This window comes from Stenella coeruleoalba (assembly GCF_951394435.1).
Source record: "Stenella coeruleoalba genome assembly, chromosome: 20".
NCBI classification, from domain to species: domain Eukaryota; kingdom Metazoa; phylum Chordata; class Mammalia; order Artiodactyla; family Delphinidae; genus Stenella; species Stenella coeruleoalba.
Genome location: NC_137166.1, coordinates 26729282 through 26753995, shown reverse-complemented (window position 1 = coordinate 26753995; position 24714 = coordinate 26729282). Strand labels below are relative to the sequence as shown.

The following is a 24714-nucleotide window of genomic DNA, read 5'->3' as shown; positions in this document are numbered from 1 at the left end:
TTAGTTGCTCCACAGCATGTGGGATCTTCCCGGGCCAGGGATCAAACCGTGTCCCCTGCATTGGCAGGCGGATTCTTAACCACTGCGTCACCAGGGAAGTCCTAAGCACCTTTTTTTAAAAAATAAATTTATTTATTTATGGCCATGTCGGGTCTTGTTACTGCACGCGGGCTTTCTCTAGTTGCAGTGAGCGGGGCCTACTCTTCGTTGCGGTGCGCAGGCTTCTCATTGTGGTGGCTTCTCTTGTTGCGGAGCACGGGCTGTAGGCACAAGGGCTTCAGTAGTTGTGGCACATGGGCTTAGTTGCTCCGCGGCATGTGGGATATTCCCAGACCAGGGCTGGAACCCGTGTCCCCTGCATTGGCAGGCGGATTCTTAACCACTGTGCCACCAGGGAAGTCCCCTAAGCACCTTTTCTTGATGCAATAGCTCCCTGGTAGGAGTGCTCCCTGGTAGTGTTCTCAGAATCACATTGCTTCATCATCTATTAAAGCTTTATTTTTTTAGGGTTTAAATCCTCAACCTAACCCCCCACACACAAATGCCCACTTGGGGTTCATGAATCATCTAAACCAGATGGATTTGTCTGCATTAGTCCAAGTCTATGGCAGACACCATTCCACACACAGATCTGTCTGTGTGCAGATGTGTCACAGTGTCAAAGCTCTTATTAGGCAGCCTTTTACATCCTCCTGGGGCCTGTATTCCAATTCAGAACAGGCTAGGCCTCATGAATTACGTTACTAGAACATCAACAGTTAGTTTTATTCAATAACCAGGCCTGAAATTATTGGAAAGGATAGAATTCAGAAAAGCCTGAAAGAACCTATAATGCAATAATAACAGTTTTATCCTCAGTAATCACAAGGACTATTTATTGAGCACTTCATCCATGTGTCTGGCACTATGCTAAGCATTTTATGCCATCATTTAATTCTTAGGAGCCCTCTGAGGTCAGCATTATCCCAGTTTTACAGAGTATAACATGAAGCCTCAGAGAGAATAAGTCACACAGCCGGGAAATTATAGAACCAGCCTGTACTCTTAAGGACCGGTTCCAGGCTTGTATACGTAGAACCAGTTTCCTGGACGTTTTGGATGTAGAGGTTTACTCTGTCACCACTTCCCCTCATCATCCCTTTACAAAGGAGGAAACTGAGAGGCAAGAATTTCCCCAAGGTGAGCCCCAGAGTTGTAAGGAGGACCCAAGCTTGCTGCCTTCTGTGCAGTTTATATACTGCACCCCAAGCAGGAATGTGCACCCCATCTGGGGCCACCAAATCTTACCAGCTTCCTAAACGTTGCAGAGTCGGTTAATTCAAAGTCATAGTAGCTTTCACGGAAGCCTGGAGCCGAGGGAAAGCTGGGACCTCATTACAAACCAGCCCAGTTAAAGGTTCAGTGAAGGGGGAGACGCACTGAAGGATCCTTTGACGTCTCAGCCCGCACCATCCCGGACCTCCCAGATGACCTGGTCCAACACAGTCACTCTGCACCGGAAAGGCTGGAATCGGGAGGGGCAGAGCCCCGCCCAAGGTCAGTGGCAGAGCCTGAATAGAACCCCTGTCTCCAGGAGCCCTCCTCTTGAGCTGTCTTGCCCAAGTAAATTTTTTCAGGTCATCACATTTCCATTCACCCTACAGGAGGACTCCATCCAGGGACTTTGGTGTTCCCTCTTTTGGGGTAACAGGTGTGAGAGCAACGTCACTGGGCCTGACCAGAGCGAGCCTGAGCACAAAAGGGGTCCCCAGTTCCCTTTCCTGCTCGCTCAGATAATGGAGGGTGAATGGGGGAGAGCAGGGACCTCGACACATTCGGGGGGAGGGGGCGGGGCAAGGGCCCAGAACACCTCTGGCTGGAGTCACTCCCGCATGAGTTCCCCAAGGAAACCCTAGGGCTCTGAAAACGGGGGACGACGACCCAAATCCCCCTCAGCGCCTGGCTCTTCCCAACCCCCCAGGGCTTTTCCCCAGCAGCTCCCAGCCGGCGACAGGGACGGGGGAGGGGGTGCTGTCTCCTCCAGGCTCCTGGGGAATCTAAACAAAGACTGGGGCAGAGACCGCTCCCTCCCGCGGGAGCCCGACGCCACGCGGCTACCAGGGGACTGGCGGCGCGGGCGGGGCCTCCCACCGCCCCCGGCGCACTCCGAGCAGCGGGGAACCCTTCCTCCGGGCGCCTGCAGGAGGTGAGGAGCAGGCCGATCGACCCGGGGTCTCCGCTAGGTTCGTGTGTCCGGGGGTCTAGCTCGCCAGCCCACTGGCCACTCCAGCCGCAGCGGGAGGCGGAAGCCGAGCGCGCAGAACCGCCTCCCGGGTCCAGACCCCAGGCCCGGCCCAGCACCCGGGCCGAGCGCCCACGCTCCCCACGCCCTCGTGGGCACGCCCCCCGCGGCGCACCACCCCCGGCCCGGCCCCCGCCCCCAGCAGCGGCGGCTCTGCAGAGGGGCCGGGCGCTGCCTGCACCTGCACCCGCGCGTTGGCTGCAGCAGCGCAGAGGCCCGGCTCCCCGCCTGCGCGTCTGTCTTGCTCGCCTCACCCTAGGTGAGTCGGCGGCGCCCCGAGACCCATCTCCCCCCATTCCCCGGCCACTGCGGCCGCGGCCGGCCCCCCGCCCCGGCGCAGCCCCCGCGAGCGGGCTGCCTTGTCGCCGGGCCACACTTCGCCTACGAGGGCGGCACCCCCGCCTCAGCCCACTCCGCCCCGTTCGGGCTCTTCCTCCTCGCCTTCCCGGCCAGAGGCGCGGACCCCCAGGGCCACGGCCCCGCGGCCGCCCGCGCCTCCCTGATCGCGACCTCGGGGGCGGCCGGGCCTCTTTGTTGGGGCGGCGGCACAGGGGCCCACTCCCGCTGCCTCCCAGAGTGTCACCCGCACCCACCCCGCGCGCTCTCTCAGCCTCCCGGAGTTCACCCGGACCAGGTGGCGGCGGGCGCCTTTGAGGGGTGCGCGGCCGTGCAATTGGTGGATTTTTTTAAACCTGTTTGGAGGGGGGAGCACGGCGTGGGGGGCGGCGAGAGCTCTCCCGGCTCCCGGCTGCTCTTCCTGCTTCACTTCTCGCTCTCCTGCTGTTTCCCTCCTCGCCTCCCGCGCTCCTCTCCCCTGCTCGGCTGAGCGCGGGGCGCAGACATGAAGGTGCTGGGACACAAGATAGAGCTGCTGACAGGTACCGCCGGCCTCTCTCCGCCGCTGCCCCTCTGCGCGGCCCTCGCTGCCCGCTACTTGCCGAGTTGGAGCGGGGCTTGGTGGCTGTGGGCGCGGGTTTGGGGTGGCTCGGGTTCGAGCAGGAGGAGGGGGTGCAGATACCAGCTAAGTCCTAGCTTGTGCGCTGCGGGTTCCTGTGCGGAGCCTGGCCCCGGGAGAGGACTTGGGGCGGTGCCCTGCTCGGCTTTGCTCTCTGAGGGGCCCGGCGTTTGGGTGGGTAGAGCGCTTGCCGCAGGGGCGCGCGTTTGAGGACTGGCCCCCTGGAGTCTCCGACTAGTCAAGCTCTAGGCAGGTCCCCAAAAAGGGAAAGAGAGCTTAGAGCCCCTGCCCTTCAATCAGTGTCACTCAGTCCCCCCAAGAAAGGAGCTTCCTGGGCTCCCAACAGGACCTCTGCCGTGGGCCTCTGAGTTCCTGCTCCCCGTGAGAATCTGAGCACCTCTCCCTGGGAGGAGAAGTTACTTGCTCGGAGTAGAGGCCAAGTGGCCAGGAAAGTGGGAAGCCAGATTGGGCCCTGGTGACTGGGAAACTTCAGCCTTGGGGCCCCTGTGAAGAAATGGCCAGACACCCCACTGGAAACCATATCCTGAGTGCTGTGGCTGGAGATAACAGAGGACACTGGGTCTGCCCAGAAGAGTAGGCGGAACAGGGGCCAGGGGTCTGAAGGGTGGAGACGCTCTCCCAGGCATGAAGGGCAAACAGTACAGGTGGCTTCTGTGGTCTCCCCAAGGGAGAGGTGGGGAGAGACCTAGACAGGAGGATGGGGGCTAAGAAAGGGAAACAGTTGGGAAGTCCAGATCCCACCAGGTCCTGGGCTGTCGAAGTGCTCGATCAATGTGTACTGGATGGACATGTGGATTCCAGAAATCGTCCCCTGGCGCCTGGGAGGTTTGATCCTTGACTTGGAGGACCTTACCATCTAGTGCAAGGGAACAGCACAGGAGCCCTGTTACAAGAAAGGGAAGGGGGCAACAGTGTGAGGACACACTCAGGAAACAGGTTGGAGTCGGGGGGGGGGGGGCAGGAGGAGAGCAGATAGATTTGAGCGAGTGGCAGTGTTTGAACTGGACCCTAAACGACAGAACTTCTATTAACCGAGTGGGAGGTGGCATTACAGGCTGAAGGATGGACGGACCAGCATACGCAGAGGCCCTGGGACGTGAGAGAGGCTTGAACTGGGAGTGATGTGACGTGAAGCAGAGGCCCGAGGGCCTGGAGTGTGTGGGATGGGGTGGGCTGGGAGTTGGGTGAAGTTTCGGGCTGTGAGTACGTGTTCAAGTAACAGTGGCCACTCCTTAGCTCATGCCAAGCTCAGAGGGAAGAGAAGGTGGGCGCTGTTCCTGGAGCGCTAGAAACACCGGCCAGGTGCTCAGAAGCGCGAGATCTGAGCCCAGTTAGGCGTGCGGCTGGCACCCCCCCCCCCCAATCCCTTGCCAGCTTGCCTTGTAGAGCTCACCTGCGGCAGGCCAGTCCTCCTGACTCCAAAGGGAACCACAGCAGCGGCTGAACTTGTTAATTCCCCCCCCCCCCCCCCCCGCCGCGAGGGGAAGTTTGCACCACGCCGTGGGTTTTTAGAGCCCTGCATGCAGGACAGAACTCCTAGATCCTTCCCCTTCTCCTCTTCCAGCCCCAGAAGGGCCTGGAGGAGGAGTGTTCGTGGGAGACATGCGTGAGGGCTGCAACGGGGGTCCAGGCTTTGGGGTCCCAATACAGTGTACCCTCGTCTTCTGGGTTCATGGGTCAGGGCCCCTCCTCCCTCATCAGACAGACGTGCCCGGTTCTCACAGGCTCTCTAGACCCCTGGCCAGTCTGGAACAGGACTCCGTCGGTCACTGTCATCAGTCTTGGACTCCCATTGCACCTCTCACCAGGCCCTGGGAGACAGGCATCCCTGCCAGCCGCGCCACAGTGGTTTTTCTAGCCTTCCCTCTTTCTCCAGCTGCCTCCCATCCTCTTCCTAGTCCCACTGATCTGGGTTCAAATCCCAGCCCCGGTTCTGGCCAGCCCTGTGATTTCAGATAAGCTGCTTAACCTCCCTGACTTCAGTTTTCTCATCTTAGAGATGGAAATGTTGACCCCTCCCTCTGAGAGCTGGCGTGAGGCTCACTGAGATAGTAGAGGTGGCACACCCGGATGGGGCCTGGCCCTGGTGGGCACCTCGTGGGCTTCATCTCCCCTCAGGTTCCTGGTCTTGGCTGTGCCTGTGATGGAGGGGTCCAGCTGCGCTGGCCGGTTGGCCACGAGGAAGTTTGGATCTGTCGCCACCCACTTTACCCGTGTCACGTGCATCTGTGAGATTTTGACCCGTCTCCTCTGTTGGATGATGGGCAGGTCACAAGGTGGTGGCCGGTCTATTGTGGTGGCATACAGCAAGTGCTCAGTAGTTGTTGACTGAGTCCAGGCTCAGCAGCGTCTCCAGGATGATTTCTTAGAGATCTCCAACTCCTTGCCCCACACCAGCATTAGGAAATTATTTCACTGAACCTTTTGTTAAACTCATGTTTATTTAGCTGTTTATAGTTTTCACATTCTCCCATTTTATCATCATGATCATTTACCAATGAGGTCAGTCTCTGCCTCACGTCCTGCGGCTGAGAAGAGGTGGAGCTGGGTTTCAAACCTGAGTCCTGAGCCCTGAGCCATCCCATGCATTTCTTTTTTATTTTTTTTTAATCTTTCGTGTTCGCCTTCCGGCCTGCCTTCCTTCCTTCTCCACACAGCATGTGGGATTTTAGTTCCCTGACCCACACCCTGTGCACTGGAAGCACGGAGTCTTAACCACTGGACCACCAGGAAAGTCCCCCCATGCGTTTCTAATTGCCTGGCTCCGGGCCAGTCTCATAGCTGCTCTGCATTTCACTTTCCTCATCTGTGAAATAGGTTCGTTGTGGTACCTCCCATACAGGTGTGAGACTGTGTGCGTGTAAAACGTTGAGAGCAACATCTGGCAGGCAGGCAGCAAATGGCAGGTGTAGGGCTGTTGTCCCCGAGCTGCCTTCTCTGGGTCCTGGAGTCTCCTCTCCTTCCCCCTGTGCTCCAGTCATCAGATTCCCTTCCTCAGGGAAGTTCCAGTTCCTCCTCTGGGTTCTCCACACAATCCAGGCCTCCCTGAGATGTGCCTCTGGGGGACCCTGCTTTGGCCTCAGGTTCCCGTCACCTGGGACAAGGTGAGGCACGACATCTGGGGTTGGGCCCTGCTGGCCGGACATCCACAGCTCTGACACCAGGTGGGCAAAGCCAGGTACCCCTCACTTGGCTTGGAAGGATGCCCATGAGTTGTCACACGCAGCCCGAACATGTCTTTTTGTTCCAGAGGGAAGAAGGGGCTGTTCCTTCACAGGCGAGCGATGCCTAGGCGGCCGGCACTTAGAATTCCAGACACCTTTACAGAGTTTTCCGGTGTAGGGAGGGCAGGGATTTGGGAATCAGAGGATGTGAATTTCAGGGTTTCCTCTCCACTTGTCAGCTCCCGCGCAAATTCTTAATTTCTCTCAGCCTCAGTCTCCTTATCAATAAATGGGAATAAAGGCCCTTCCTCATTAGCATGGTGAGAAGGAGCCCGGAACTCTGTCCTGCCCACACACAAGCTCCCTGTAGAGTCCCCAGAGGGCAGACTCTCGGTGCCCTTTTTTATTTCTTCGTGAGATGGGGAAAAGTGGGACATTCGTCTGTTTGCAGTAGAAAGGTGATGGTTTCTGTGCATTTATACTCCAATGGTCTGTCTCCAAGATGGTTCAGAGTCAGAGATCTAAAATGGCAGATTGAGGGCTCTGAAATAGTCCCTTGGGAGCCTCAGTATTAGACGGTGGAAACTTTAAAAAATATACTTGAGGTGTGATTAGAAAGCAAGCCTTTTGCCAGTTCAGTCTGGAATTTTGGTATCATTTTAATGCATGGAATGTGTATTTAAATAGTGTTTGATTGTTGGCAGGTGTGTTGACCCATATATTTATATGTGGGGGAAACGGAGGCATTGATTTACCCCAGGAGGCTGAAAATAGGACCCTGAATCCTCATGTCCAGTTCGTCCATTTTAGTAAACATCACTGCTTCGCTGGGGTACTGCGAGAGATAGGTGTGAGGGGACACGTGGCCTGCAGGAAGAGGGGAGAAGGGAGCAGTTCATTAAGCGGGGCGTGGGGAGATGGGCAAGCTGTTCCGCTGGTGCAACTTCTATGAAGGGCAAGTTGGCAATGATGTATCAAAAGCTTAAAAATATGTATCATCTGTGACTCAGCAGTTGAATTTTTAGGAAAAAATAAAGATGTGTTCAGAGGTGTTTGTTCAACGATGTTATCCCATAGTTGTTTATAGAAGAGAAGAAAAAAACGGGAAACAACCTAAATGCCCAACAGTAGGGGAGGTTAAATAAATAGGAATGCATTCAAACCAGGGAACCCCAGGCAGCTGTGAATTATGCTACCAAAAGTTATTTACCCACCTGAACAGATGTCTCCTTATATACATGTAATAACGTGAGGACAGCTCACAACATGGCATTTGTCATGTGCCGGGCACAGTCCTAAGCACTTTCTGTATGTTAACTCATCATCATAACAACCCTATGAGGTATGTGCCGTTATTTCCTCCTTTTAACAGATGAGGAAACTGAAGCACAGGTTAAGTAACTTGCTTAAGGTCACACAGATGGCAAGTAACTGGCTGAAATTTGCACCAGGTTATCTGGCTCCAGAGTCCAAAATACGTTTCAGTTTAAAAAAACAAAAACCTTTTTTTTCAGTGTATAGATTATTAGCACTGAAAATGAAAGGAGATAAGCAAAAATGTTAACAGTGTTTTCCTCTGGTTACTAGGATTGTATGTGATTTTTTATTTCTTTTTGCTCTTTTGCTTCTCTGACTTTTCTCAGTGAATGTGTATTGCGTGAAATTCAAGTTCTATTTTTAAAAAGGAAAAATGAACAAATGTACAGGGGAGAGTGCTAAGTGCTAAGTGCTGGGGTTCGGGTGAAACCAGAATTCCTACAGGAATTCTGAAGGAGAGCTGAATTCCGGGGTTGTTGGGAGGGTGTGTTCTTGGAAAACTCGAGAGAGGAAGAGTCATTCACCATGGGTATTGAAGTTGGCTTTCCATGTTTATAGGGAAGAGGATACAGACAAAGTGAGTAACGCAGATGGGGCTGCAAGGTCGTGGGGTGTGCGTGTGCGTGTGTCCAGGCGTGCTAGGCTGAATTATGGCCCCCAAACATACTCAGATCCTAATTCCTAGAACCTGTGAACGTTACTTTATATGACAACAGAGACTTTGCAGTTGTCCTTAAGTTAAGGATCTGGAGATGGGGAGATTATCCAGGTGAGCCCTAAATGCAACCACATGTATTCCTGTAATGGGAGCCAGAGGGAGATGCAGCCGCAGACCACAGAAGAAGAAGGTAATGTGACGTCTGCAGCAAGACGCCTCACTTGCTCCCACTGCTGGCCTTGTAGATGGAGGAAGGGGGCACGAGTCAAGGAATGCAGGGAACACAGCTCTAGAAGCTGGAAAAGGTGGGAGAACACATTCTCCCCCAGCACCTCCAGAGGGAGAGTGGTCCTGCCAATGCCTTGATTTCAGCTCAGGGCCACTGATTTGGGCTCCTGACCTCCGGAAGTGTAAGACAATAGACACGTCTTGTTTGAAGCCACCAAGGCTGTGGTGATTGGTTAGAGCAGCGCCAGGAAGCCAGTGCTGGGGTGCCTGCAGATCTGACCCGGTGCCTCAGCCACCGTAGAGGCTGGCCCTGTGGCCATGGGCTTGGGGTCTGGAAACCTGCTTCTGATCAGGCCCTGGCTGTTTGACCTTGGGCTGAGCCCACAGAGTAGTTCCGAGGATCAGCCGGGGAGATCATCATGACACTGTTTTGTGAGCACGAGAGCATCACCCACCCAAGCATCGGTAGGATGTGAGCTTCTGCTCGCCTGCCACAAACCTAGTCTCTGTGTCATAACAGAAAAGCTTTCATGGCACGCCCTTCCCCTTTCCTTAATCCTCAGGTACTGTAAACTCCAAACCACAGATGAAAGGTGTACTCCAACCAGAATGGCCATACGTCTTAAGCCCCGTCACCAGGACCTTTGGGACTGAGATGTTTTTTCAGTTCACGTGTTGGGGGCAGTGCACGGCAGGCACTGTGTGCCGGGAGATGCTCCAGTCCCGGGCAAGTGAGAATCCTGGCCTGTCCCACCCGAGCGTACCCCTGTTCCTCGTCCATCAAGTGAGTGTTCTAAGCCCACTGCGCCCAAAGCCCTTGCCAGCTCCAGAGTTGTTTGCTTTGGAGACAGACATCATATGTGAACCCAGCATCCTGGGACAGGGCAGAGAGGGACAGTGGTCAGCGGTGGCCTGGAGGTCCCCTGCAATCTGAAGTGGTCATCCAGGAGGACCACAGGCCGCAGAATGTTCTGGGGCTCCTTTTTACCATTGCATCTTCGGATTCACCTGATGGAAGTGCCTGGGTTGGAAAAGGCCTGAACTGCCAGGGTGGACCGTGGTGTTGCCATTCAAGTGTGGTAGGGAAGCCCTGCCTCCAAGCCCATGAGCCCTCTGACCCCACGCCCAGGCCTGGCTACCCTGTGTGATTGCCAGACAGGTGGGTGCTGGGCTTCGCTTGGCCCCTCTGGACCATGCAGGTGAAAAGACCTTGCAAGTGACAGAAACTGAACTTAGCCTGACACAAAGAAGGGAGACTAGGGTGTCTGTGCAGCACAGTGGACCTATGGCCGCTGAAGGCCATCAGGCTCTGTTTCTCTCTCTCCCCCACTCCTATCAGTTCCATTCTTTGGGTTGGTTCGGCCCCAAGTCAGTCCCTTCCTCGTGGTGGCAAAATGGCTGCTGACTCACATACCATCCTCCTGATAACCCCAGCAAAGAGCTTCTCAAATATTCCAGCAAAGGCCTTGCCCTGATTGGAACCCACACCTCTCCCTGAACTGTCTCTGAAGCCAAATGTAGTGTGTCCACTTGGTTGCCGCACCCCGCTCCTACCTCTCCAGCTGTTCCTGCACACTCTCTACTGCTTTCTCCTCATCTCCTTTCTCTAGGGCTCATCCTGGGGCCGCTTCTCTGTCCTCACTCACTCCCTAACTGACCTCATCTAGTCTCATGCGTTCAGACATCGTCTGTGTGGTGACGTCTCCAGTCCCAGACTCTCCCCTGAAGTGCAGACTCTTAATAACCACCTGCCATTTGCAGCCCCACCTGACTCAGGTCTAAGCCAGCCGCCTGGGCTTTCCCCCCACCTCTTTTTACCAAGGTCTTCCGGGCTCATAAATGGCAGCTCTCCCCCTCCAGTGGCCCAGGACAAAACCAAATCACCCTTGACTCTTCTCTCTCTCATACCCCACAGCTGATCCATCCGCAGCTCCCCCCTGGAGCTACCCTCAGAACATACCCAGAACCTGAGGACTTCTCACCACCTCCACAACGGCCGTCAGCATCTCTCTCCCGGATTAATACAGTGACTGGTCTCCCTGTTTCCACCCTCACCCCCTAGGTCTGTTCTACACATAGAACATGGAAGGAAATCCTGTCACATCATCCCACTGCTCCAAACCCTCCAAGGCATCTCACTCAGGAAAAGCCGGAGTTTTTCTAACAACCTTTTAGACGAAACGTGATCTGATGCCTCTGCTCTTCCCTCTTGGGCCGCATTCCTCCTTGTCTCCCCCAACTCACTCTGCTCCAGCCACGCTGGCTTCCTCACATCCACCTGAACACGCCAGGCAAACCCCTGCCTCACAGCCTTGGCGCTTGCTATTCCCTCTGCCCTGAGCGCTCTTCCAGGCATCCACAAGGGCCCCTCCCTCACCTCCTCCACGTCCTTGCTCTGGTCACCTTCTCAGTGAGGCCTGCTCTCACACCCTGTTTCAGATCGCAGCCCCCAGCCCCCAGCCCCATGCTCTTTCCCCTTCTGTGACATTGCTTCCTCGTGCACCTGGCATGTCTGACACACTGTATATTTACTTAGATTTGTTGATTGTTTGCCTACCCCCTCTCCTGCAAGTTCCACAAAGGTAGGACTTTTTGTCTGTAATGATCAATCTTTTATCTCTGGTGCCTAGAATAGTACTTGACACATAGTAGCTGCTCAATCAATATCTGGTGAGTGAATGAATGAATGAAAGAAGGAAGGAAGGAAGGACTTAGGCCTGGGGCACTTGGCCGCCCCTGGCCGCCCCTGGGGGTGTGGTCATCCCTGTACCGCATGGACTGAGGATGGGGCAGGGGTGCCATTTCCACAACCAGGTGCTGTTATGAGAAGAAATGGCCTGGGGTTGAGCAGGGCCCCCCTTCTGCAGACATCATATGTGAGGCAGGAAGACCCTGGGAGTTGCTTGGAGCGGGCGCTCCTCTGCCAGGTGGGTGTGCCGTTCTTCAGAACACGAGCGCGTGAGGCAATTCAGAGGGAAAGGGGGCTTTCCAGGAGAGAAATAGCCAGTGAGAAAGCTGCCCCTTTGGCCTCGCTCTCTCCTGCCGACCACGTTGCAGACCTCCGAGCTGGAGGAGGCTTGTTGCCTCGGCTTACCCCTTTGAACCTGGCGCAAAGATCCAGGACAAGCGTATCTTTGTTTCTGGAACATTTGCCAAATTAGGCAAAGATACAGGACTGAACTGAGGCACCTGTGTTAAAGAAACTTGATAATTTGTGGCCGAAAGTGCCAAACTGAGCTTTTTAACTTTTGGATGTGGGTCCTAGTTACTCGTGTTGATGCAGTTACTGTGTGCTGGAAGGGGCTGGCGCACTCCCTGAAGCGAGGATGCTGTTCAATGCAGAGAGGAGGCTGTGGGCTCTGGATCAGCCCTAGAATTTCCCTGTGTCCCCTTGGGCAAGCCCCGTCCTGTTCCTTTTCTTTGAGTTCCTTTAGCATGTTATAGGCTGGGTCTCCAAGAAAATTGTCCCGAGTTTAGATTAGCTTCAATGACATGTGACAGAAAACCCACGATAATAATAGATTCAACAACAAAACAGAAACAGACTCACAGACATAGAAAACAAACTTATGGTTACCAAAGGGGGAAGTGGGGGGAGGGATAAAATAGGAGTTTGGGATACACAAAGTATAGATATGTGCTACTATATATAAAATAGATAAACAAGGACCTACTGTATAGCACAGGGTATTCTACTCAATACTCTGTAATGACCTATATGGGAAAAGAATCTGAAATATATATATATATATATATATAAAAAACTGAATCACTTTGCTCAACACCTAAAACTAACACATTATAAATCAACTATACCTCATTTAAAAAATAGATTAAACAAGATAAAAGTGTGTTTCCCTCTTTCATAAGCAGAGTCTAGAGATAGGCCATCCAGAATTATGACTTCATGATTCTCAGGAACCTAGACTTCTATATTGCCACTCTGCCACCTTTAGTATCCAGCCTCAGGGTCCAAAATGGCTGTCAAGCTCCCACCATCACATCTATATTCCAGCCAGCAGGAGGAAGGAAAGGTTGAAGAATGACATGTCTCCTCCCTTTAAGAGCACTACCCCAAAGTCACATGCTTCCACTTACATCTAACTGGCTGATTGCTGTCACATGGTCATAAATAGGCTTTATTCCCATTGTCTACCTGCTTGTCTAAAATTTGGGAATCTATTAAGAAGAAGAAGAGAACAGGTATTGGGGGACAATTAACAGTCTCTGCCCCAGTAGGACTTTTTACTGGCTCCGTACAGAAGCTGCTCACATGGAGTGTGTTGTTGGGATTCCAGTTCTGTCTGCCCTTGCCCTTGGTCTGGGGATTGGAGGCTTATTATGTCTGCATTTATAGCAATTTTTTTTTTCTCAACCACTGTGCCACCAGGGAAGCCCCTATGTCTGCATTTAATACCTGGAACCACATGTGTACAGAAACAGAGTTCACACATTGCTGCTGTACCTCAACAGAAGAAAGTTTTATAAAAGAGCTATTTTGGGCTTCCCTGGTGGCGCAGTGGTTGAGAGTCTACCTGCCGATGCAGGGGACACGGGTTTGTGCCCCGGTCTGGGAAGATCCCACATGCCGCGGAGCGGCTGGGCCAACGGGAGGGGCCACAAGAGTGAGAGGCCCGCGTACGGCAAAAAAAAAAAAAACTATGTTATGGCAACTCGAAGATGCACCTTTTTTTCATAACATCTCTAAAATACAGTCTCTGTTGGTAAGTTGGGCACCAGGACTACTGTCCTTGCCATCACATGTACACCAAAATTTGCTGCTTGGAGAGAAATCCTGGAATCAGTAGTAGAGCACTCTTGGGAAATGCTGCACCACAGATGATCTTAATGTCAGAGGAGCTGGGACTTCATGGAAAAGCATAGCCAGCAACAACTTCAAGATGGAGTGATTCAGAGGCACTGGACCCTGAATGTGAAGAAGTTTTAGGAAGACCCGACACAGTTTATTTCACTTGTATTTTCCTTTTTAAGAACTTACAAGTGTTGTAAGCAACTATACTTCAATTTAAAAAAAAAAAGAATTTGCAAGAGTGCTAGATGCTTTTAAAAATTTGGGTCTGGGACTTCCCTGGTGGTCCAGTGGCTAAGACTCCGCACTCCCGATGCAGGGGGCCCAGGTTCGATCCCTGGTCAGGAAACTAGATCCCACATGCCGCAACTAAAGACCCCACATGCTGCAACTAAAGACCCCGCATGCCGCAGCTAAAAGATGCCACATGCTGCAACTAAAAGATCCTGCACAGACGAAGATCCCGCGTGCTGCAACTAAGACCCAGCACAGCTAAATAAATAAATAAATATTTTTTTAAAATTTTGGGCCTAAGTCTAAAAGAATAAAATATTAAAAAAATAAAGTAAGTCCCCAAAGTTCTGAATAGTAAGAACTCATTATGTGAGTAGCAGTTCTGAAATTACTTTGTGTGTATACTAGGAGTGAACAAATAAAAATATTGGGGATAATGAGAACCAGGTTTCTCATTGTGGAAGAAAAACAATTACAATTAAAGAAAGGGGGGAAGTTAGAATAAACTGAGAGGTGTTGAATTGGAATTAGAGGTATCAGTATAAATTCCAGACTTTTAATAGATATACAGATACATAGATATAGAATGTGTGTGTGTGTGTGTGTGAGTGATTGAGGCAGAAAAAATGCAAGATGAGTTTGGAACATCATATAGGGCTAGAAAATTAGAAACAACTCAAAAAAATGATGGGCGCGTGGTGAAAGGACCCAAGAGCCAGCTTGAAGGAACTCCCAATGGCCAAATCTGGGACAATCAGAGCAATAAAGTAATAATAGAGATTGATTATAACCCATAGAATAAAATAAGTAATTGAATAAATAAGTAGATGGAGAAGAAAAGACAGCTCTTTTTCTTCGAGGAGAATTCCAGTTAATGTAGAAGAGATGATGGAAATAGAAAATTATCGTTAAGCAAATACCACAGTAATAACTGTAGGCAAGCATCATCCATGGTTGCTAAAATTAGTGCGCGAAAGTATGATGAGAAACAGGATGTCTGCATAGTCTCAGAGTATCTTCCCACAAGATACGTACTAATTACAAAGGGAAAAATAGTAACTTTACACTGGAGAAGCGTGGCAGACACCACCTGAATCGGGTGATCAAGCTTAACATCCCCAATAATAAAACAGATTGACATCTTGTAACCCATAAAATGGTACAATGACAAGGGCACATCTCTTCTGCTGTATTCTTACTAAAAATGCATCACCTTGGTCTAATCATCAGAAAACAACAGACAAACCCAAACTGAGGGACATTCTACAGATTTAACTAATCAGTATTTTTCAAGTGTCAACATCATAAAAGACAGACTGAGGCACTGTCCCTGATTGGAAGAGACTGCATGACAACTCTGTGCAATGTGGCATCCTGGACTGGGAGACTATTGGGAAAACTGGTGAAATTCATCTCAGGTCTGCAGATTACTTCACCATATTGTATCAGTATTTTCTTTCCTGGTTTCTCTTAATTGTATTAAGGTTCTGTAGCATGGTGACATTAGGGGAAGCTGAGTGAAAGGTATATGGGAAGTTTCTGTGCTTTGTTTTTTCTTTGATTTTTCTAAATTTGTAATTATTTCAAAATAAAAAGTTAAAAGGTAGGAGACAGTATTATGCCTTAATTTAATTGGCAGTGTTTTTTCTCTTCTTTTGGTGCATAAAATGTTAGTGTCAGCTATGAGCGATGGTATCTTAGATTTGATAATGTCTGCTGTGTAGAGTAAAGTCTCCTTTTAGACCCTTCCAAACCCATATCCCTCTCCAGAGGTGAGCATTACTGTTACCCTGATTCATTTGAGGATTTAATTTGCAAATATATGTACCTGTTTGATGCATGTATTTTTTACATAAATGGGGCTTATTTATTTATACTTATTATTCTGCGGCATTCCTTTTTCTCTTAACTGCATATTTTAGAATGCTTTCCCTATCTGTTTGAGTGGAGCTGCCTTAATTTGTAAATAGCTGCATGGTGCTCTGGGGTGTAGATGGGCCATGGTTTATTTAACCATTCTCCTGACATTTGTTTGGGTTGTTTTCAGCTTTTTCCTATTCCAAAGAGTGCTGCAGTGAGCATCCCTGTGCACAGCCTCTTAGTGTTTTTCTTTAGGATAAATATCTAGAGATATCATTGCAAAGTTGATAGATGTTTGCATTTTTACAAACTACCAACCCGCCCTCCAGATGAAGGTGAACCCACTGCAGTTGAGCCAACAGTGTATGAGAGTACGTGCTGTTTCCCCACAAGCTCACCAACGCTGAATGTTACCAGTCGTTTAATACTTTGCAGTCTGGGTGAAGAAGCATTCCTTCACTCCATCTCATTCAACAAAAACATATCAAGTGTCAGAAAATATTAACAATCGTTTTCGTCATTATTGTTGTTGTTGTAGGGATGTGATAGGGAAAGGTATTTCAGGCGGAAGGAACGGCATGAACAAAGGCACGTGCTTCCTGTGGGTAGAATGGACCTACTGTGCTGTCCCAACCCTCTGAGGTAAGGGTCGGGACAGAGAGAATGATATGAGGGGCCAGCTACCCGGAGGCTCGAAACCCTCTACATAGCACAGTTGGAAGTTGAGTTTCTGATTTCTGGGGTCCCTGAGTTCTGGGGCTTCTTTTCAAACCACAGGGCTGGCGTGGTGTGGGTGGAAGGACCTCAGGTGCTCAGGCTTGAACGTCAGTCGTCTGCCTGCCCTTAGCGACATCGTTCTTAATCTGTGGCGCAGACCCCTCCCCCAGGGCAGAGCTGGCCAAGCCAGGTTGGCTCTGCTCCCTGTTCCACTTGCTTGTGGCTTTTCTTGTAATAACGGGACCTTATAATCAGGACTTTCAGGAGTGCACCATCCACAGGGCATCTTGGACCAAGACCTTGACCATGACCTGCGAAGAGGCCCCCTCACTCCTGTGGTTAAAAAAAAAAAAAAGCCATTCCACAGCCCTTCCGCTTTTACAGTTTGGTTTCTCCCTGTCCCACAAGGTCTGGTTCGCCTGCATGTGCTAACTTTACCCTGTTGATGTCTGGCCTTCCTTCACCTTCAGCTCTTGCATTTCTTGGTGGGACAGGTCTGGGTGTTTTGGGGTGGGGAGCGATGCTTGGCTGGGCAGCACTGTCCTCACACAACCTTCCACGCCTCTGGCTCCCGGGTACTAAATGCTCTAGGAGCCCCCAGTGGCTGAGACAACCCAAAATCCCCACGTGTGTTTCCAAACGCCCCCTACTACTGCTGAGCCGCGCTCCCACTCAGCAGTTGCTTTATTCCATAGCTTGTGTAACTGCCACTGATCGATTGAATTGAAGCACTTACTGACAAGGCTCAGGAATGATCATAGTAATTGTTTATAGTTTTAACCCTAATAAGTGTGAGGGTTCACGTGGCCCAGGATAGAATCACGTTTAAAGAAGCACGAATCAGCAACCAAAAGTAATTGAAAAGCAATGCAGTTCCCCATAAAGAATCCACCCACATTCACGCTGCTCGGGAGCTCCTTTCTGTCCCCCAGCCAAAGAGCCCGGGCTTTCTCTCCCTCATCCCTTTCCTGTCCATTTATTGAAATATCAGCGGAGCCTCCCTGCCAGCAGGTATGAACCCTTCCTTAAATAGGAGACAAGAGAAAAAGAAACTGCAGAGTTGTCTTAAGGAGGCAAAGGAAGGTTAGGAGGACCCCAGTCACTTATGTTATTTTTGTCCCATCCAAATGGGTACAGAAATCTTCCATTTAAAAAGCATGTTTCTATCTGTTGTCTCTGTTGTACCTCAAAGCTCTCTGAGGTGGGCAGAGGAAGGCTACTGCTCCCATTTTGCAGGTAAGCAATCCTCTTAGTGATCTGCCCAAAATAAAGCTAGGCAGTGAGTGATACAGAAGAGATTCCAGGGACGCTAGGCCGGACCACCGAGAAGCTGAGGGCTGGAATTCACCCCAGGCCCATTTGGTTCTAACACTCTGTGTTGCCTTTAGAGAATCTGGGATCAAGAGGGGAAAAAAGGCAAAGTGAAAAGGTCCCTTGCTGTTGCTTCACAGACCCCTGGGATCTCGCACCCCATTTGCCTTTTGCTCCCTGATTCCTGACAAACCTGACTCAGGCTTCCTTGTGGGCGGTTGATAGGAATCTCACGCTCTCTTTTATTTATTATTTTTGATTTTTCTGAACTTTATTTTATAGCAATTGTCATGATTAGAGAAGTAAATAACACATTTAAAAACCTTCTCAGGGGACTTCCCTGGTGGCGCAGTGGTTGAGAGTCCGCCTGCCGATGTAGGGGACACAGGTTCATGCCCCGGTCCGGGAAGATCCCACATGCCATGGAGCGGCTGGGCCCGTGAGCCATGGCCGCTGAGCCTGTGCGTCCGGAGCCTGCGCTCCGCAACGGGAGAGGCCACAACAGTGAGAGGCCCGTGTACCGCAAAAAAAAACAAACAAAACAAAAAACACCTTCTCAGGGCCAAGGGATGCCAGAATATTTACAAACACATTCACGCTCTTTTTCTGAAAAATTTTTTCCGGCTTTATTGAGATACAGTTGACATATAACATTGTATAAGTTTCAGGCATACAATATACTGATCTGATGGGAATCTCATTTTCTTGTAACATCATCTAGCTGCTTTTTTTAAAATCATAACTTTCTTAGGAAGAAACTCGTCTGCCACCACCCTGTGGGAATGTCCCCTCCGGCCTCTGTTCCCGAGCCCCACATCACCTGCTGGGCCCTGGGCTGTCCCTGTTTTCCACAGGCTGACACATCCCCAGTTCTCTGGATTATGAGGTTTCTCTCTGCAGCCCCCTTCCCCGCCACCCCCTCATCACAGCCCATCTGTCCCTGCGCTGCCCACTCTCAGCCCTTTTAATAGAACCGTCCTTGGGGAGGATGGTCTCCACTGTGGTTTCATAACAGGCCTGGGAGAGGGCGGGGACACCCCAGTGCTGCCAAAGCTTTTAGTTGAATTCAGTATTCAGGGGGGTTGGCGGCTAAAAAGGCCCTAATGGGAGAAGAGTTTTCCAGGGTGGCCCTTCTTGCAGCTCCCCACCCGGATGGATGGATGAGTGTGCGCATGTCAGAGAGGGTGGAAGAGAAAATGGGGGAGAGGGGAGAGGACGCCTTTCTAAAAATACAGCCCGTCTGCGTTGTGTTAGCTGGTTTCCCCAGAAGCCGCTGGGAACTGAGAGCTCCAGCATGGCACTAAGGTGCAGGGACCTGGGTATCTGGGTGGGCAGGGGCCTCCCTGCCTGGCCTTTTCATGCTGGGGACAAGGCTTTCCCAGGGGGGCTGCACAGCTCTGGATTAATCTTCCAGGAGGCCTGAGTGGCTAGCGGCTCCCAGCCCAGCCCCAGCACATCTCAACCCAGACTAGACTCAGGAGGGGAGCCCCATGCGATTACAAGGCGCCGTCTATGTTAGCATTCTGGAGGACTGGTGCTCCCTGCTTCTGACAGGATGGAAGGAAGCCCAGGCAGGGTCTGGAGCTACGACCTGGTCTCAGGACCTCCCTGCCACAGCAATGGGTTCCATCCAAGGCCATGTGCCCTTGGGTCCCAGGAAGCCACTGCGCTGACTCCCCAGTCACTAGGGCTTCCACGGGGAGAAGCCAAAGGAGCAGGGGTGGGCAGGGCGGGGGGGCATCTTCTGACCAACCAGCTAGTGGGACTGTCAGCCTTTCAGGGCAGAAGGGAAAGTCTGAGGGCTTCACTCTTGAGAAAGACTAAAAATAGAATTGGGAAGGAAGGGAAGAGGGGTGGGAGGGAGGATGGGAGGAAGGATAGGAAGTCATCCTTCCATCCTTCCAGGTCAGGCCGCACTTCCCATCAGGGTGAAATCTAATAGTGCAGGAAAGTGTACCTTGGGAGATGTGAAGTGCTTTGCAAGAATAAAGAGTTGTTAGTGATCTACAAACGGTCTTTCCTAAATATTGTTTTTTCCTGATTTCAGACTGTAGACCCTAATTTTCAGTCCTTCACCCAGGGATAATGCCTGTTAACTTTGTGAAAAGCCTCCCAGGCTTTTTTATGGAACTATTCATATTTCTCATAATTTGGATAATACTGTATGTTTTATAACTGCTTTTTAAAAAAAATATATTACAACACAAGCATTTTACCATGTTATTAAATAATCTTTTACAAATTATTTACCCATAGTTTGTCTAGTGCCCTACTTACGGACATTTCGCTTTTTTAGCTTGTTTTGGATTTTTTTTTTTTGGATTATAAATGGCACTGTGGTGAACATTCTTACAGATAAATCATTAGGTGCCGTCTCTGGTTTCCTTAGGAAATTTCTCCCAGGGAGAAGATTGCTGAGTCCAAGAGTAAGAACCTTTTAAATGATCTTAATTCATTCTGTAAAACTGCCCTCCAGAAAGACGTACCGATTTATACGCTCACAAGCAGCATGCGAAAAGTGCCAGTTGGGGTGCATCTTTGCCAGCACTGCAAACGTTGCCAATTCCATTGGCAAAAAAAAAAAAGAAAGGATATCTTTGACTTCTGGTGAGCTTGAACATTGTCCCGTGTATTTACTGGCCAGTTGTAATTCTTCTGTGAATTTCCAGCTCATCTCCTTGCCTAGTGTTTCTCTTGGTGCACTATGATTTGTGCCATCCTGAAATCCAAGTGAGGAATGGCAGTGCCAGGCTAGACAGACAGATTGTGGGGTCCTGGCACCCTCTGTCTGCCTTCCCCCACCACTGGATCCTCCAAGCACACACGTGCACATATGACCCCTTCCTCTCCTGAGGTTCAGAGGCCCGGGGTCTCCCACGAACACGCAGCCATTAGGGTCTGGGCCCCTCTGCCTGGAGGCTGTGGGTTGAGTGGTCACTGTGTCATCCCTCCCTGCTGGTGGTACATCATGACCAGCACCTTCAATGTCACTCTGCCTGCCACACTGCCAGGCCCGCCCTTCTGCCCTCTCAGAGCCATCCTCACCCAGGCCTGTCCTTCTAGGCACTCAGGACAGCCCTCAGCTCTCTTCCTCTGTGTCCTCCCGGAGCCCACTGTCCACTTCTGACCACAGGGTGCTTCCGACCCTGTGTTTGGCTTCCCCACACTTGTCCCTCTGTTTCTTAATAAATGCAGTTTACTTGAACTTATTCAAGGGTCATCCTGTATTGTGTCGCCTTGCTTTTCTTTTCCTTTTTTCTTTCTTCCTTCCCTCCATCCTTCCTCCCTCCCTCCCTTCCTTTCTTCCTCCCCCCGCCCTTGCTTCTTTCTTCCTTTTCTTTTGGGGGAGGCAGGGAACATGTTTTAACTTTTAAGACCAAATAATACAATGACCTTCCCTGAGCCAAGCAGGCGAGTCTTGCAGACGGAGCCTTGCTGCCCGGGTGAAGCGCCGCGCTGGGCCTGCGCTTGGGAACCGGGGGTCCGGGGATGGAGGGATCGGTGTGGTCCCCGGTGCCCCTGCCCCAGCCCGGGCTTGCGCTGTCCCCTCCGCCCGCCGAGAGAGTCCGAGCAGGGCCCAGGCGTGCCTGTCGCAGCAGGGCCCAACCCTCGTCCTCGCCTTCCCTCGCTAGGGCTCCTGCTCCACGACGGGACCATGGCCGGCCTGCAGGAGCTGCGATTCCCCGAGGAGAAGCCACTGCTCCGGGGCCAGGACGCCACTGAGCTGGTGAGTCGCCCCTTCGCGGTCCTGAGGGCGGAGGGCGCCACCTCGTGACCGAGAAGGAAACCGCGCGCCTTCCCTTTAGTCTATTTTCTTTTAATTTATTTTTTTTAACATCTTTATTGGAGTATAATTGTTTTACAATTGTGTGTTAGTTTCTGCTTTATAACAAAGTGAATCAGTTATACATATACATATGTTCCCATATCTCTTCCCTCTCGCGTCTCCCTCCCTCACACCCTCCCTATCCCAACCCTCTAGGTGGTCACAAAGCACGGAGCTGATCTCCCTGTGCTATGCGGCTGCTTCCCACTAGCTCTCTGTTTTATGTTTGGTAGTGTATATATGTCCATGCCACTCTCTCACTTTGTCCCAGCTTACCCTTCCCCCTCCCCGTGTCCTCAAGTCCATTCTCTAGTAGGTCTGTGTCTTTATTCCCGTCTTACCCCTAGATTCTTCATGATCTTTTTTTTTTTTCTTAGACTCCATATATATGTGTTAGCATACGGTGTTTTTCTCTTTCTGACTTACTTGACTCTGTGTGACAGACTCTAGGTCCATCCACCTCACGACAAGTAGTCTTGCTGATGGCTAGGAGATGGCCCTCCATCCCGTGAGCCACCCTGAGAAGCCTTGTCCCCGCCTTGGGAGAGTTCCCGGTGGGCTGAACGCCCACGCAGCTAAAACCCAGCCAACCTCGCTGTGGCTTTGGCTGTCTTTGAGGCTGGGAGGCTCTGTAGAAGAGTTATTCCCATTTTAGTGATGAGAAAACCGAGGCACAGAAAGGTTAACTCACTTGGCCAGGGTCACACAGCTCTCGGGGAATGAGGCCCGTATTCAACCCCTGGTTGTGGGCGGCTGTTGAGCCCCAAGAGGGTCCCCGCTGGGCAGTGCTGCCTCCAGTAGGGTCACGATGCTTCCCCAACTACCTGGGCCTTTCATGTCTGCAGCCTCTCTTTTTTCCTCATAAGCCCCTGAGGTATGAGGGAAAGTATTACCAGCAGTGTTTCCAGGAGCAGTGCATCAAGGCATCTGAGGTTGTTATTTTATCCCAAAGGGCCCTCGTCTGAACACCAGGCGTTAGATTTCAGAATTAGCTCTACCCACGTTTTCTTTTTTTTTAATAGCATTTTTAAAAAATGTTCTTAATTTTATTTATTTGGCTCCGTTGGGTTTTCGTTAATGTGAGCAGGCTTTCTCTAGTTGCGGTGAGCAGGGGCTGCTCTTCATTGCGGTGCTCGGGCTTCTCATTGCGGTGGCCTCTCTTGTGGCGGAGCACGGGCTCTAGGCGCGAGAGCTTCAGTAGTTGTGGCTCGCGGGCTCTAGAGCGCAGGCTCAGTAGTTGCGGCGCACAGGCTTGGTTGCTCCGCAGCATGTGGGATCTTCCCGGACCAGGGCTCGAACCTGTGTCCCCTGCGTTGGCAGGCGGATTCTTACGTTTTCTTGTGGTAACACCCAGCACAGCTTCCCTTTCCCTCCTGCAGGGAAAAGCTATGGGTCCATTGCTCATAGAATTCGGGGGCATCACGGCTGTAGGTCCCTGCTGGTTATGCCGCCCAGCCCCCCTCGCTTTACAGGTGGGGAGGCCAGGAGCCCAGTCCCTGGATCCTCGGCACACCCTTCTTTGCTCTGCCCCAGCCTCCCAGATTCTCCCTCCAGAAGGAGATAAGCCCAAGAGCTGCTGAGTTCCACATGTTGGGACAGAGTGGCTGTCCAGGTGCCAGGGGCCCAACCACATGAGGCCAGCAGTCTTGTCCCCAAGAAGGGTACAGTCTTCTTTTTTTTCTTTTGCCCCGCCACTTGCGGGATCGTAGTTTCGCCCACCCCCCCCCCCGCCCCCGACCAGGGATTGAACCTGGGCCCTCAGCAGTGTGAGCGCGGGGTCCTAACCACTGGACCACCAGGGAATTCCTAGGGTGCAGTTTTACTTTTAAAACAGAACCTCAAGTTAACTTATGAGACCTGATTACCTGAGGGCAACCCCCAGGAATGGTCGGGGAACAGCTGTTGAGCTGGTCACTTGGTAGACTTTTGATTCTAATTCTACTTCCTCCCTGTTCCAAGCCCCCATCATCTCTTGCCCAGGTGCTCCCCGCTGGTACGGGTGTGCATCTGTGGGCGGCACAGAAAGCTGAGGGCACCTTGGCCTCGCATGTTCTCTTCCACTCTTCGCCTTGGCACGGCAGCCCCACCCGCCTTCCTTCTGCTTCAAGGAGCCTCCCCACTGGTCTCCTTGCTCTGTACAACCTTGTAAACTACATCGTGTCATTCCTGGCTTTCTGATGTGTTCCGTTCACTTGTTCCAGCCCTTCCTGAGTCCTGCCCTCGGCTTGGTAAGGCACCCTTGTATCCTAATTATAGATTTCCCTTTTTTGCTTAGACTGACCAGATTTGATTTCTATTACTGGCCACCGTCCCTCCTGAGGCCTGTTTTTAACTATTGTTCTTGGCTTTGGTAAGGTACCCCCGTAATTTTATCCTTTTTGCGTAAACTAAAAATTCCACACATCATGTCACTTTTCTGCTTCCAGCTGGCCAGTGGCTGCCGTCGCACTCGGAGTTGCAGCCACAGTCCTTCCCGGGGCCCAGGGTGTGCTCTGCACCCCCTCCCCCTGCTGGCTCCTATCCTGTCTCCCAGGCTCACTGCTCTTCCTCGAACAGGCTGGTCATATTCCCGGCTGTTTCGTCTGCCTGGGACACGCGAGCCGCAGGACTCTTCAGGGCTGGCCCTTCGTTTTGTTCAGGCTCTGCTCAGATGCCCCCTCCTCAGGAAGGCCTTCTCCGACCACCGGCTCTAATATTGACACCCGCACACCCTCCGGGCCTGGCACTTAGGGCTCTCGGGCTCTGCCCCACAGGCTCCTGGAGCAGAGACCCTGTCCGTTTGGTTCCCCGATCTCCCCAGTTCCTAGCACAGTGCCTGGTACACAGTAGGCTCTCAGTAAAGACTTGGGTCGGGTGGAAGCTATAGATTGTGATGCAGCTCAGAAGAAAGAAGAAAGAAGTTTTTCAGAACTCTCTGAAAAGTCCCTCCTCCCCACAAACAGCCCATCTTTCGAGGCATGCGAGCAGACACCAGCCTTCTTGTGAGGGCGTGGTGGGCCGGATGGTGGCTCTCAGGGACCCCTGCACTCATCACCAGGGCTCAGGGGTAGGGGGCTGCCTGCTGGTACGGGGTGCGCAGCTGTGGGTGGCACAGAGCGCGCAGGGCACCTTGGCCTCACACGTTCCATGCCTGTCTCTTCCACCCCCCACCTTGGCAGGGCCCCTCGCACCCCTTCTCTGCCCAGCCTGGCCCAGCACCTCGCTGCCCCTCCCTCCCTGAGCCCCTTTGACCAGCCCCCGGGCTCTGCCTTCTTCCTGCTGCATTTGGTGTCTCTCACCTCATCCCACCTGGACCAGAGTTGGCTCCCCTGCAGGATGGTCTGCGTCTCAGT

General features: G+C 51.8%; 1 protein-coding gene across 12 annotated transcripts in view; it reads left to right on the top strand.

Annotated features, from left to right (window-relative positions):
• NDRG4 (NDRG family member 4) overlaps window positions 1-24714 on the top strand; it is a 79886-nt gene that overhangs the window by 35488 nt on the left and 19684 nt on the right. For 2 of the 12 annotated variants that reach the window (XM_079907414.1, XM_079907406.1), the window contains 2 exons: window positions 16067-16170; window positions 21189-21283. In XM_079907414.1, the coding sequence (XP_079763540.1) occupies window positions 21212-21283 (72 nt within the window). In that variant the 5' untranslated portion in view covers window positions 16067-16170; window positions 21189-21211. Of the gene's footprint in view, window positions 1-1973; window positions 2186-2233; window positions 2541-2861; window positions 3160-16066; window positions 16171-20134; window positions 20164-21188; window positions 21284-24714 lie in introns of those variants that run through there. The other 10 variants (XM_079907413.1, XM_079907412.1, XM_079907415.1 and 7 more) reach the window with 9 other exon arrangements.